The sequence below is a fragment of the Sus scrofa genome, chromosome 12 (genome assembly GCF_000003025.6).
Source record: "Sus scrofa isolate TJ Tabasco breed Duroc chromosome 12, Sscrofa11.1, whole genome shotgun sequence".
Taxonomy (NCBI): domain Eukaryota; kingdom Metazoa; phylum Chordata; class Mammalia; order Artiodactyla; family Suidae; genus Sus; species Sus scrofa.
In genome coordinates, this window is record NC_010454.4 from 19548656 (window position 1) to 19561442 (window position 12787).

Below are 12787 nucleotides of genomic sequence, written 5' to 3' on the forward strand. Positions count from 1 at the left end.
CTTCCTCGGGCCGGGTTTGGCCTGCGCTTTCTGTGATCTCAGTTGTTCCCGTGACCACGCTATCCACGTGTCTCCCCTCCTGCCGTGGCTCCAGGTTGCTGTTTGCTGACGTTGGGGACAAGAGTTTGTATGGAGGATCTGGGAGAAAAGAAAGGCACCCAGGCAGGAGGTGCTAGGAGGCTGGACCTTTGCAGGAAAGGGGAGGGGATGGCGTGGTGTCTCCTTGCCCGGATCTGAGACAGACCAGAACCTGGGCCGAGTTTTCAGGGCTCGGGGGAGGCCAGGCTGGAAAGGGTGACACCTAGAGAGGAGGTGTGACAGCAGATATGACAGAGGTGGCTGTGGAGGTGGGAGGGCAGAATGGGTGGTTCTAGACCCAGCCCCTGTGTAAACAGCTTCCAAAGGACCAGGCGCAGGTGAACACAGGTGCCCCCCATCCACTTAAGTCAAGCGGAGGGCACCACAGTGGCGCAGAGGCTGGGCTGGCCAACCCAGTTACTGCCCGGCCCACTACTAATGCCAAGACCGCAGGAAGACACCTACCCACAATTTTTTGTGTGTTCTTCCCCAGAAACAGAAAACATAATGTGCTGACGTTTATTATTTAGAGCAAAGACCAGAACGTGTTAGGAAACAAAAATATACGATTTATTTGTACACAAAAACCAAGGTATCATGGTGAGAAGGGTGAACGGTCGAGTGGAAACCCTGAGGCCCCCAGTACGTGCGCATGAGGTGCGCAGGGATTTAGGAGAAGCAGCCTTCTCGAAAAGGTTTCCACGGGCTGAGGCATGTGCCCAGTGCCCTCTGAAATGCTCTTAACAAGCCATCCTCACGGCTCTGTTCAAATTCTCATACTTGGAGTGCACTGCTCAGGAGAAAAGATGCTACCACGACTGCAACCACCAGAGAGAAGTCTCTGGCTGAAGGAGAGAAGCCAAAGCCACATCGTGCTCCAGACAATGAAGGTGAACCGTGGGCCCAGGCACCTGACCCAGCAGCAGGGCTTACACGTACCCTGTGGGGATGGTTCCCCGACACACAGACAAGCGCAGACTCAGCACAGGGGCAGGGCAGGAAAGTCCTGAGCCAGGCTCCCGCAGGGATGGGGTGAACACTTTAAATGGGCGAGAAGATTCCAGCTCCCTGCACGAAGACCCACATCCTCTCCTGGGCTGTCGCTCAACCTCGGAAATATTGGTTCAAGGAAGAGAAACAAGGGCCCATTGTGTAGGAGCAGCAGGCGAGTCCTTCCCAATCTGGCCCGGAGCCCCCTTCTCCCTGGAGCAGGCTCGGCAATACTGCCTGCCTGCTGTTTCCTGATGGACAGTCAAAAGGTCAGGCCCCAGCCATGTTGTCATGGCAGAAAAGTGACCCCAGGTCTTGGGGGAGGTGTTCAAGGAACACCTGCAGGGCTGGGGTCCTTCTTTTTGCTTTTTTCATAACCTAGGAAGAGGACCAGCCAGCTGGTCTCTCATCCTTGGCTTGTTAAACATCCACTTCTCAACTTCAGCTTAAACCCCAAACCTCCCTCCTTGGGGGTGATGACCCCAGGGGTGCCAGGGCCATTGGTGCCAGTCACTCAGCTGAGATGGGCAGGCTGCCAACCAAGCCCAGAGTTTATTCCTAAACTGGAGAGACCTGGACTGGAATTACGACTCGGGAGCTGGGGAGTTCCCTGGTGGCCTAGCGGTTAAGAGCTCAGCATTGTCACTGCTGTGGCTCGGGTTCAATCCCTGGCCCAGGAATGTCCACTTGCCACGGGCACAGCCAAAAAAATAAAAGACTGGGGAGCTGGGTACCCAGCCCGTTTTCCGCTCAGTTTCCTCTGTCGGCACCTGCCCTGTCTCTCCCCACCAAGGCCTTAAAGGTTAGCATGTAAAGACCTGCGCTCAACTGCTGGCCTGGACTTCCTGAGAGGCGCACCCAGAACGGCAGGCGCTCGCTGCGCTCTATAGAGGGGTGGGGCCCTACAGTCAGCAGACTCTGCCAGGTCGTTGCAGAATGATGTCTCTGGAGGGGCTGGTTTGCTGCCCGATGACAGATGACTTTCCCGCACATCCTCGTATGTCCTCCAGCCTCCCCCCGTGTCCAGCGCGCCATCGCTCAGTACCTCCGCCGTTCACATCATTTCCCAACTTACTTGGGGGGAGGTGAGAGGCAGTTTGGGCCATAACACAGGATGAGCCCAATAACCCCACAAGACCACCTTTCCAGAAGTTCCACAGTCTGGCCTGGCAGCAACTGCCTGATGTCCCAGAGCCTTCTCAGGAAATGTGAGAGGGGCACTCGGAGGTGGCCATCCCCAGCAAGATGCTCAGAGAAAACAAGAAGCACGAGGCAGGGAGCAGAGACGCTGGGCGCCACAAACCAGCTCGGCTCTGAGAGGTGTTAGGTTGCTTTTCAGTTTGGGGCAGAAGAAGGGAGGTTTTGACCAAAACACCCTTTGTTAAAGACCTCGGAGGAATAAAAATAAAAACAAAATAAACTGAAAGTTGTGTTCTTCCTTGCATGTTTCCAAAGGAAAGAGGACACGCTGCACGTCGTGAGCGCGGCGGTGGGAGAGGGCGCCAGGGAGAGGCTCTGTATTGAGCAGGCAGCATGTGTAACCACTCAGGCGCCTGTGCGGTGAATGCGGCTCGTCACGGGGTCGCCCACAGCAGAGCCGGAGCAGCACCGCTGCTGCGAAATGAGGCTGGGGGTCTGGCCGTGGGTCACCTGCCCGTCTGAAGAGGCCCTGGGCTCTGGTTTCAGGGGACTCTTCACTGAAACCAGGGATACCAAATCTCTCCACCCGGTGCCCAAGAGAATACCCTAACCTTTCAGCTAAAAGAAACAGCCATAGAAAACCATCTTTGTTTCCTTAAGAAAATAAATATTTCTAGGAAGTTAAGCAAAAGGACAGGGGCTGAACAGGGGCAGGAAAGGGGGCCAACACGGTCGCAGAGCTTCTTGCCTCCCTCCTCCAGAGAGATGCCGGCCAGGGCCTCAGGGCCTCCCCGAGTCCAGGAGTCAGATGCCCTGACTCCCCTTTCCCATCCTAGGGTTCCAGAAGTTGCCTCCTTCTTGCAGGTGATGCAGTGGGCCCCCACGTTGGCTGTGAGCCCCTCTGGCCCAGCGCCTTGGGGGGTGCAGCCTGGAGGCTCTGGTCAAACCAGGCGTAAATCCCTGTTTCTATTTTCACCACCAGGGAAGAAATGGGAGTCAAGTTTAGGAAATGCCTGGTTCAGATATCCAGTCCCTGGACAGCTGTATCCTCAGGACGGGCATCGAAGAGAGCGAGGCCGAGCCCTGGCCCACGGCTGCAGGAGAGGCAGACAGACGCCTGTCTTTCAGCGCCGCCGGAAGGCTCGGGATATTCTCCAGGCATTGGGTTCCTCATAGCGGTTGTACAAGGGTTCAAGACGCTGCTGCTTCTTCTGCTTGCTGAGCTTGGTCGGGTCGGAGACCTTGAAGAAGGCCGGTGCAAACTCCACGAGCCACCGGGGGTCGATGGTGGTGACCTCGCGCATGTACTCCTTTGTGGTCAGCACCAGCTCGTGGTAGACCACCCTGGGGGGCACAGAGAGAGGGCTCGAGCCTCCCACACGGGCCCCGCTGCACGGCCAGCCGGGTCCCTGGTGGGCCTCAGCTGAGCTTGCCCTTGACTCTCTTACCTCCCCCGCCTGCTCCCCAAGGAGACCACGGTCTCTGTTTACAACGGCCACACCCCAGTCCCGAGGAGCCTGCACACCTCTAACCACCAGAAAGCCGCCGGTGCAATGAGTGAGGCGACACGGGGCCAATCACATCCCTTCCCTGGACCTCAGGTTCCTGTTCCGTGAAACAGGAGGGGGGTGTTCTAGGCTGTCTCCGCAGAACCCTAGGGCCCCGAAGAGGACCTCGGAAGCTGCCACAAGGAGCTGGGAAGAGCCAAGCAGGCCTCTATGCCTCCAGCCCTCCTCCACCACCACGGTGGGAAGTATGGTGGGATATAGTTTTCAATCAGTTTTATGTGAGTGGCTAAGATTCCAGGTTTTGGGGTTTTTGTTTTTTTTTTTTTTAGTGCTACTTAGAAAAATTTTTTAACCATCTCACAGATTATCTCTAAGATCCTTCCCAGTTCTCACCCCATGATTTTATTTCTCTCAAAAGGGCCTGATATTGTGTCTTAGATTTCTGCTGCTCTAAAAATATAAGCAGGAGCTCCCTTCGTGGCTCGGTGGTTTATGAACCCGACTAGAATCCATGAGGATGCAGGTTTGATCCCTGGCCTTGCTCAGTGGGTTAAGGATCCGGTGTTGCCATGAGCTGTGGTAGAGGTCACAGACACGGCTCGGATCTGACATCGCTGTGGCTGTGGTTTAGGCCAGCAGCTGTAGCTCCCACTCGACCCCTAGCCTGTGAATTTCCATATGCCACAGCTGTGGCCTTAAAAAGCAAAAAAAAAAAAAAAAAATTAAAAAATAAAAGTAAATAAATAAAAGCAATGCCCGAATAGGAAGTGCTGGGGGTGGGAAAAGACACAAACACCAAGGGCCAGTAGATTCACAAGTTCTCTCCACCCAGAACAGTCCCCAGACCCAGACCCGTCCACCTACCATTCGGGCTGCCTGTTGAAGAGAGCGCTGGAAGGATGGATGTAGACCACCTGCTGGTCAATCAGGGTCCGGTAACCTTCCTGTGGGTCTTTCTTGGCAGCGTTCCGGAAGAACCCACTGCAGATGGCCTTCTGCACTCGGACGGTGGACTTACCACAGGAGACCACGTCCAGCTTGTGTCTATCAGGAGAATCAGTCAAGAGAGGACAATGATAGGAGACTACGCTGCTGTCAGAGGTTCTATCTTCCAGAGTGATGGTGCCCAACACCCCCTTCTTGGGGTCCCCAGAGTAGGCACCAGGACCCTCCTTTTAGCTCTAAGAGCACTACAGGAGCAGCTCTACACAGTGGGCAAGACAGATGCCAGGAGACCCAGACACTCGGCCTGGGTTACAGAATTCGACCCAACTAATAATGCTGCAGATATACGTCAACAAAGTATTTGCAACAACGAGTAAGTCATCTTTCTCAAAGTGATTCTGAGCTGCATCCTTTGCTGGGGAGGAGTACCACACACACGGAAAAGCTGGAGGAAAACAGGTAAGTGAGGGGCAAGCGGACAGGCGCCGACAGCCTCACAGGTACATCCAGGGCTGAAGGGACATGGCGTTCAGGAGGCTCAAGTCGAACATGAGACGTGGCCAAACATTACCTGTCCATTATGCCTAACATCTGCTTGCGAATGTCCTGGGCCCGGCGCAGAGAACGCGCCTGGATGAAGTTCTCGTAGCACCAGGGGTTGGAGAACTTGTTATTCTTCCAGGAGTTGTACACAGCCAGCAGGGTGAGGTGGTCCCCTTCAGTCTGGTGGAATTTCGCCTTCTTCTGATCTGCAAGGGCTTGTTTATCCTGCAAGCAATGGGAAGAGGATCCTTTTCCGCCCACCTGCTACTAACTGAACATCTAGCCGTTCTGGGGAGCCCCTCATGCCGCCGTCAAGTGCCCAGCACTGCAGCGGCAAGAGACCAATGTCAGGCAGCTTCACCCGACCCTTATCTGAACGTGGGTCTGCGCTCCCTACCTTGGGCCTGTAGAAGACGTTCTGCACAGACAGCATGGACACAATGGTCAGCATTTCCTCACTGCAGCCGAGATGCACAGACATGATCAGCATTTTGCACAGCATTGGCTCCAGAGGGAACTCCGCCATCTAGAGGGAGAAGAAGAAACTACGACTGCTTCCCTGTGGCAGACCCGCGGGTGTGCAACTCTGGTCAGAGTGGGTGAGAGACCACCAGAGCTTTACCTGAGCGTCATGATGTGGGATGCCTGGCTCTAACAGAAGAATATTGGGGGTGTTTTGTTTTGTTTTGTTTTTTAATTTTCCAAATAGACCACAAGAACATAACCACTGTTGGGTTAGGGTTGGGAATTTTGCAGGCATCTTATCAAATTAAAGCTAGACTCAATAATATACCATGAGGTAAAATTAACTGGATTTCGTTTTCTGTAAAGAAGAAACAGTTTTAAGTGATAGTGGAAAATCCAAGTTAAAAAGAGGCGTGTAGAATTCTACTCAAAGCTTAACCAGGGGAGTTCCTGTTGTGTTGCAGCGGAAACGAATCCGACTAGTAACCATGAGGCTGTGGGTTCAACCCCTGGCCTTGCTCAGTCGGTTAAAGGATCCTCTGCTGCCATGAGCTGTGGTGTAGGTTACAGACCCAGCTCGGATCCCGTGTTACTGTGGCTGTGGCTGTGGCCGGCAGCTGTAGCTCTGACTTGACCCCTAGCCAGGGAACCGTCGTATGCCGCAGGTGTGGCCCTAAAAAGCCAAAAAAAAAACCAAAAAAACCTTAGGCAGGTCCTCAGAGCTTAATTTTTTACACAGAGTAGAGCACGGGAAGGTGAGCCAGGGAATCTTCCCCAAAGCACCAGGAATTAGGGCTGTCCCCTACCCTGCGGCCCAGTCGAGTAAGTAGGCCCTCGTCGTCCAGGGCCCCCAGCGTGTACAGCTGCTCCATGGCTGTGATCAAGGTTTCCATCGGGGGGGCATCCATGAAGTCAAAGGACAGCAGGTCATTGATGCCCATGGCCTAGAATCAGAAGGAAATAAAGCGTGTGAAGGGAGGGTCAGCCTCACCAGTGATAACATGGAGGGAGCCTCCTTGCCAGCTCCGCTCTTATTCCTTCAACTGCAATTAGGAAGCCACCAGGAAGATCAGCGGTAACATCCAGGGCCAGGCCACACAACATTCAAGACTGTTAGAAAGCAAAACTTTCCTGGGAAACTCTGAAAAACAGTCTCTCATAATGACAGTATGCACAGCTCAACACAAAAAATGACATCCATTTAGAAACTGGGCAAAGGTAGACAGTTCTCCAAAGAAGATATAAAAATGTCCAACAAGCACAAGAAAAGGTGCTCAGCATAACCAGCAATTAGGGAAATGCAAACCCAAACCACAATGAGATACCACTTCATACCCACTAGGATACCCACTAGAGCTATAATTGAAAGGGAAATAAAAAGAAAGAGAATAACAAGTATCAGCAAGATATTGAGAAATAAGAATCTTTGTGCATTGCTGGTGGGAATGTAAAATGGTGCAGTCACTGTGGAAAACGATTTGGTGATTTACCAAAACATTAAACACAGGATTACCAAATGGCCCAGCAATTCCACTTCTAGATACATACCCAAAGGAACCAAAAGCGGGGACTCAAACAGATACTTGTACATTAACGTTCATAGCAGCATTATTCACAACAGCGAAAAGGCAGAAACCAGCCAAATGTCCATCAAAAGATCATAAACAAAACGCCGAATATACATACAATGGAATATCATTCACCCTTAAAAACAAGTGAATTTCTAACACACACTACACTGCAAGGTTCATGAAAACATCACGCCGAATAAAATAAGCCAAATCAAAAGGACAAATGAATAATTCCATTTATATGAGGTACCTGGAATAGGCGAATTCATACAGACAGAAAGGAGAATAATGGTTATCAGGGGCAAGAGGGAAGGAAGAAGGGATATTTTCGTTTAATGGGTACAGAGTTTCGATTTGGGATGATGAAAAAGGTGTGGAAATGGACAGTGGTGATGGCTGCACAACACTGAATGTACTTAATGCCAATGAACTAGATATTTTTAAAAGATGACAACGACAATGTGTTGTGTATTTTATCGTAATTTAAAAAAAAATAAAGACAATAACCAGCTTGTCCTGTCTCTTGCACACATAATTTCTACTCTGCATCTAAGAGGCGCCCTGTATCACGCTGCAGGGATAGAAGGATGATTATGCAAGTTCCCTTGTGGTGCAGCAGCAGGTTAAGGATCCAGTGTTGTCACTGCTGTGGCTCAGGTTGCTACTGTGGTGTAGGTTTGATCCCTGGCCTGGGAACTTCCGCATGACACAGGCATGGCCAAAAAAAAAAAAAAAAAAAAAAGATCAAGATATAGTCCCTGCTCTCACAGTTCACAATGGTGAGACATGGACCAAAAAACCACGACAACACAGTGCAATCTGTGACAACACAGGGCAACTTGTGTGCCTGCCACAGAGTAGGCATTTGATACATCTGTGAGCTAATTTAATGAATAAAAGAAACAAATGAATGAAGCACTATCCAAGTGCATATCAAACGTGAGGTGGTAGGACCTAAGCTTTCTGTTTCTTTCCCATAATGTGACAGTGACCATAAACACAGCAGGTGTCCAATAAATGTTTACTGTATGAATAAGAACAAGGAATTATGTCAGCAATCAGTAAGCACTGTGCCAAGCGCCTTTACCTGCATTATCTCATTTACCTTCACAAGAGAGATTGTTAACAGCCTCTCTTTTTGAGAGAATACAGAGCAGAGGGCCGAGCAGATAAATCTGCCAAGGACACACAGCTTAGAGCAGAAGTTTGAGCCACAGATGCCTCTCTGTTCTTACTCCGGAGACCGGAGCAGGTTTTTTTCTGACGCTCTGTTCAGCCTCTCTTACAGGGAATGAATAATAAATTACAACAGAGTACTCGGCACCACTGAAGTGCCAGGGCTCCAGGGCGGCATCGGTGTCGGAGGCGCGGGGATGCCATCATCTGGGAAATTACTCATGTGGCTCCCCTGCCAAAAGAGAATGAAGGTCCTCACTGGGGACTGAGAGAGGAAGAGTGACGATTCAGAATGAGAACCAAGCCTCCAGGGGCCAGTCTGAAACCTGTACTGACAGTTCCCTTGCAAAGTTTCTGGACTGGGAGTTTTGCTTCTGTTCTAAAAGGTTGGATCCGAAAGTTAAAGGGTTGAGAGAAGTGAGTTTGTTCACAGTTTGGCACTGATTCGATTTTTCTAATATCCTGTTAGAAAACGCTCCTAACTAAAATCTGTTATAACCAAATATCCTGCTAGTTACGGTGGCAAGAAAAAAAATGTCACAGCACACACGCCAATTTAGCCCCAGAGCCACAGTGGAGAGGCTGTTATCACAGCCATTTGCATTCCACTCAAAGGGACTGGTTCCATGAGGTTGCTGAAGTATTTAACGAGGTTCATAAAACTGAGATTCATCTACTAAGGCCATAGGATCGGACTGTTCCACCAACTCATTCTAACAAGACAGAGATTTCTACCTTGAGCGAGAGCACTGTGCTTGCCAGGTTGGTTCTCTGGATTTCCGGCACATTGGTGGTCAGCATTTCGTCTCGGTAGGCACGTTCTGTGTACAGCCTATAACACTTCCCTGGGCCTGTTCTCCCAGCTCTGCCAGCTCGCTGTTTTGCCTGAGCCTAGAGGGGTGGGCATATAAAAGTAACATACCCATTAAACACTGCTTACCGGCTTTTCCCAGGGAATCTGTTAAAAGGGGGGCCCTCGGCAACAGGCAAAATCCGAAATGGGGTTTAATTCACTTCCTTTAGGACCACATCCAAACCTACCAATGCTCCGGGAATTCCCGTCATGGCTCAGTGGTAACGAACCCAACTAAGTAGCCAGGAGGACCCCAGTTTGATCCCTGGCCTTGCTCAGTGGGTTAAAGGATCCGGCATTGCCACAGCTGTAGCTCGGATTCAGTCCCTCACCCAGGAACTTCCACATGGTGCGGGTGTAGCCATAAAAGGAAAAAAACAAACAAACAAAAACCCCCAAATCTTAATGCATACATACAAACTACCAGAAGTGAAAAATTAGGAAAAGATACCCTAAAATGTTAACTGTGGCCCTAACTCTTACGATAGGCTTGTAGATGAGTTCTATTTTCTTTATCAAATATCTGACATTGAACATATATTACCTTAATAATCAGGCAAATGAAATACTTAACCAAAAATTGCACACTTACTACGCTAGAATTGCAACCTGAAACAAATATGGAAAAAAGATGGGCAAGAAAAATATCAAAATGATGATAGTGGCTGCTGGTAGTAGGACTATGGGTAATTCCCAGAATAACGTAATATCGCTTCTGTACTTAAGGGAGAAGGGTGCTAATTTTTGAAATGAAAAAAAAGAAATGTAGTTTAGTCCTAGGTTGCTAGGAAACAGCGCATAGCAATGTGAAGAGGGCCATTTTCTGACAAAACCATCTGTCTTGTAAACAGTATCAGAATTTACAAATTCTTATGCCAGCTCCAAACCAAAGGATGGAGGATGAAAGGTCGCTACCTGCTCGAAGGCAGGCAGCAACTACACACTGTGGCAGATGCCACAGCATCCTACAGCTGTCTCTCCAGATCAGGGAGGGCAGAGGTAAGCACTTTCTCCATCACTGCAAGTTGCATGTGTCACTCCCAGGAGAACTGGTACAGGGCACACATGCCACGGCCAGACTGGCCAGGTTTAAGTCCTGGCTCCGCCAGCTGTGTAACCTTAGGCAGGTCACTTGACCCCTTCGGTAAGTCTCATTTGTGAAATGGGAATGAGAACAGCTACCGCAAAGGATGTGAAAGTACCCGGGACAGTATCTGGCACTGAGGAAGTACCCCACAAGTGTCAGCTGGTACTACTTCAGTTTCAAAATGAAAACAGCCTTATGATTTTATAGACTGTCAAAGTAGTACCTGCCTCTTGGAAAACGTTAAGACAATACACGAGAGTACTGGGAAGAAAATGTGCTTTCCCCATCAGCACAGTGACCAGCCAGCAGCACCCCCAAGAAATGCCCTCAGCTAACACTGGACCTACGTGCTTGCAGTCACAGGCACGTGCACGCATTTTGTGCACAAGCACACACCATCTATTTTTAAACAAAAATTGGATTATACTACTCATGCTATTCTGCAGCTCACTTTTTTCAAATAATAGATCACCGTTATATGCTTATGTCATTAAATATAGATACACAACACCATGTTAGTGTCACAGAACATTCGATGGCATGAATTTACCATATTTTATTAAACCACGCACGTCTCTGGCGGAGCTCATTTAGAATTGGTCCAGGTTCCCTCCAACAGAAACAATGCTTCAGCAAACATTCTTTTCCATTACCTTTGGATACATAGTCAATCATTTCTAACTTTCGGGTGTTTCTAGAAGCAGAACTGTTAGGTTAAAGAAATGAGCTTTTAAATTTTGGATACAGTCTGGCCAAACTGCCCTTAAAAAAGGATGATCAGGTTATTCATTTTTAAATATAATTCAGGCAGGAAATTATTCCGTAATTACCAAGGAAACATATTATCATCTCATGAATTATTACCACCTCAGCTATCTGTGGCTAAGTGCAGTACTTTAAAATAAAAAAATAAAAAATAAAAAATAAAAATATATTCTTACCACCTATATTAGATAATCTAGGGTACTAGGATTCAATTTTTTTTTTTTTAAGTTCCAGTTTTATGAGGCTTTTTAATGTTGAAAAACTATTTTAAAGATTAAAAACAGGAGTTCCCGTCGTGGCGCAGTGGTTAACGAATCCAGCTAGGAACCATGAGGTTGCGGGTTCGGTCCCTGCCCTTGCTCAGTGGGTTAACGATCCGGCGTTGCCGTGAGCTGTGGTGTAGGTTGCAGACGTGGCTCGGATCCCGCGTTGCTGTGGCTCTGGCGTAGGCCGGTGGCTACAGCTCCGATTCAACCCCTAGCCTGGGAACCTCCATATGCCGCGGAAGCGGCCCAAGAGACAGCAACAACAACAACAACAACAAAAAAAGACAAAAGACAAAAAAAAATAAAAAAATAAAAAAATAAAAAAAAAAAGATTAAAAACAAACAATGTTAAAATCTCCCTTATCTTAAGAAAGCAACCCCTATCTTAAAGCAATAAAGTTCAAAACACAAAACCATAAAAAATTTCAGAAAGGCCCTAACCAGGATTTTCAGAAAAGCTGTTGGGAGAAGCTGCCATACCTGAGAAATAGGAGTCACCACGAGCTGGTCGATCCCTGTCTTGGAATTGTAGACCTTCTGCTTCACGAATCCAGGGTCCACCACATAGTAAATGCCATCGATAGTCAGTGACGTCTCTGCAATGTTGGTGGCAATCACAACCTGCAGGCAAGAGGGACACGGCGGCACTGAGCTGCCCAGACACCCTCCCAAAGGGACTGTGTGGCTCTCCCTCTCCCTAGATAAAACGGGAGGTACCTTCATCTTAAGGGCTAGGGGGGTGGGGGCTGGGGGGTGGTACCTAAGAGGAATGCAAAGGGAAAAAGCAATGGCCAATCAAAGCCAATTTCATTTGGTGCAAATGGCTACATAGCTCATTTTCTAGATTCAATGTTGATTACTACAATTTTAATTTTCTAGCACCCTGGGAAAGCAGGGATTTCCTGGCTTCACATGTGCCAGTGCAAAATGAGATTTTCCTTCCCGCACAGGGACATCTGGACTACAAAATGGGATGTTTGTGTATGCGGAACAAGAGGGAGATTTTTTTTTTTTTCTGATCATAAAATGAACCACGAGGCGGCAGAGGAATTTCACAGTTTGTGTGCATGCAGCAGTATGTGTGATCTAGAAGATTATTGGTCTCAGTTTGGCACTGCCACTGTTCTTCCACCCAGAGGTTCAGACAATAAAACACAACTGCTAGGAAAAATCATTGCTAGGAGGCACCAGAACATCTCACATCATGCCAGCATCTTACCGGCCCTGAAAGATTTCTATCTGCCACAGAGTTACCAAACCCTCTCGAAAAAAAAAACGCAATCACCAGGAACAGAAGAGAGGAGGAATCATCCTTCCCCCGTCTGCCCCTCCTCCTCATTTCCCTGCTCAGTACCATCTCCCGCCTAGCTGCCCAAGCCAGAAACCCGGCAGTCATTCCT

The 12787-nt window shown here is 49.0% G+C and overlaps 1 protein-coding gene across 1 annotated transcript in view; it reads right to left on the reverse strand.

Moving 5' to 3' along the window:
- DHX8 (DEAH-box helicase 8) overlaps positions 625-12787 on the reverse strand; it is a 32811-nt gene continuing 20648 nt past the window's right edge. The window contains 7 exon segments of the mRNA XM_003131379.5: positions 625-3552; positions 4581-4760; positions 5233-5429; positions 5602-5730; positions 6476-6613; positions 9152-9307; positions 11868-12008. Of these exon segments, the coding sequence (XP_003131427.3) occupies positions 3333-3552; positions 4581-4760; positions 5233-5429; positions 5602-5730; positions 6476-6613; positions 9152-9307; positions 11868-12008 (1161 nt within the window). The 3' untranslated portion in view covers positions 625-3332.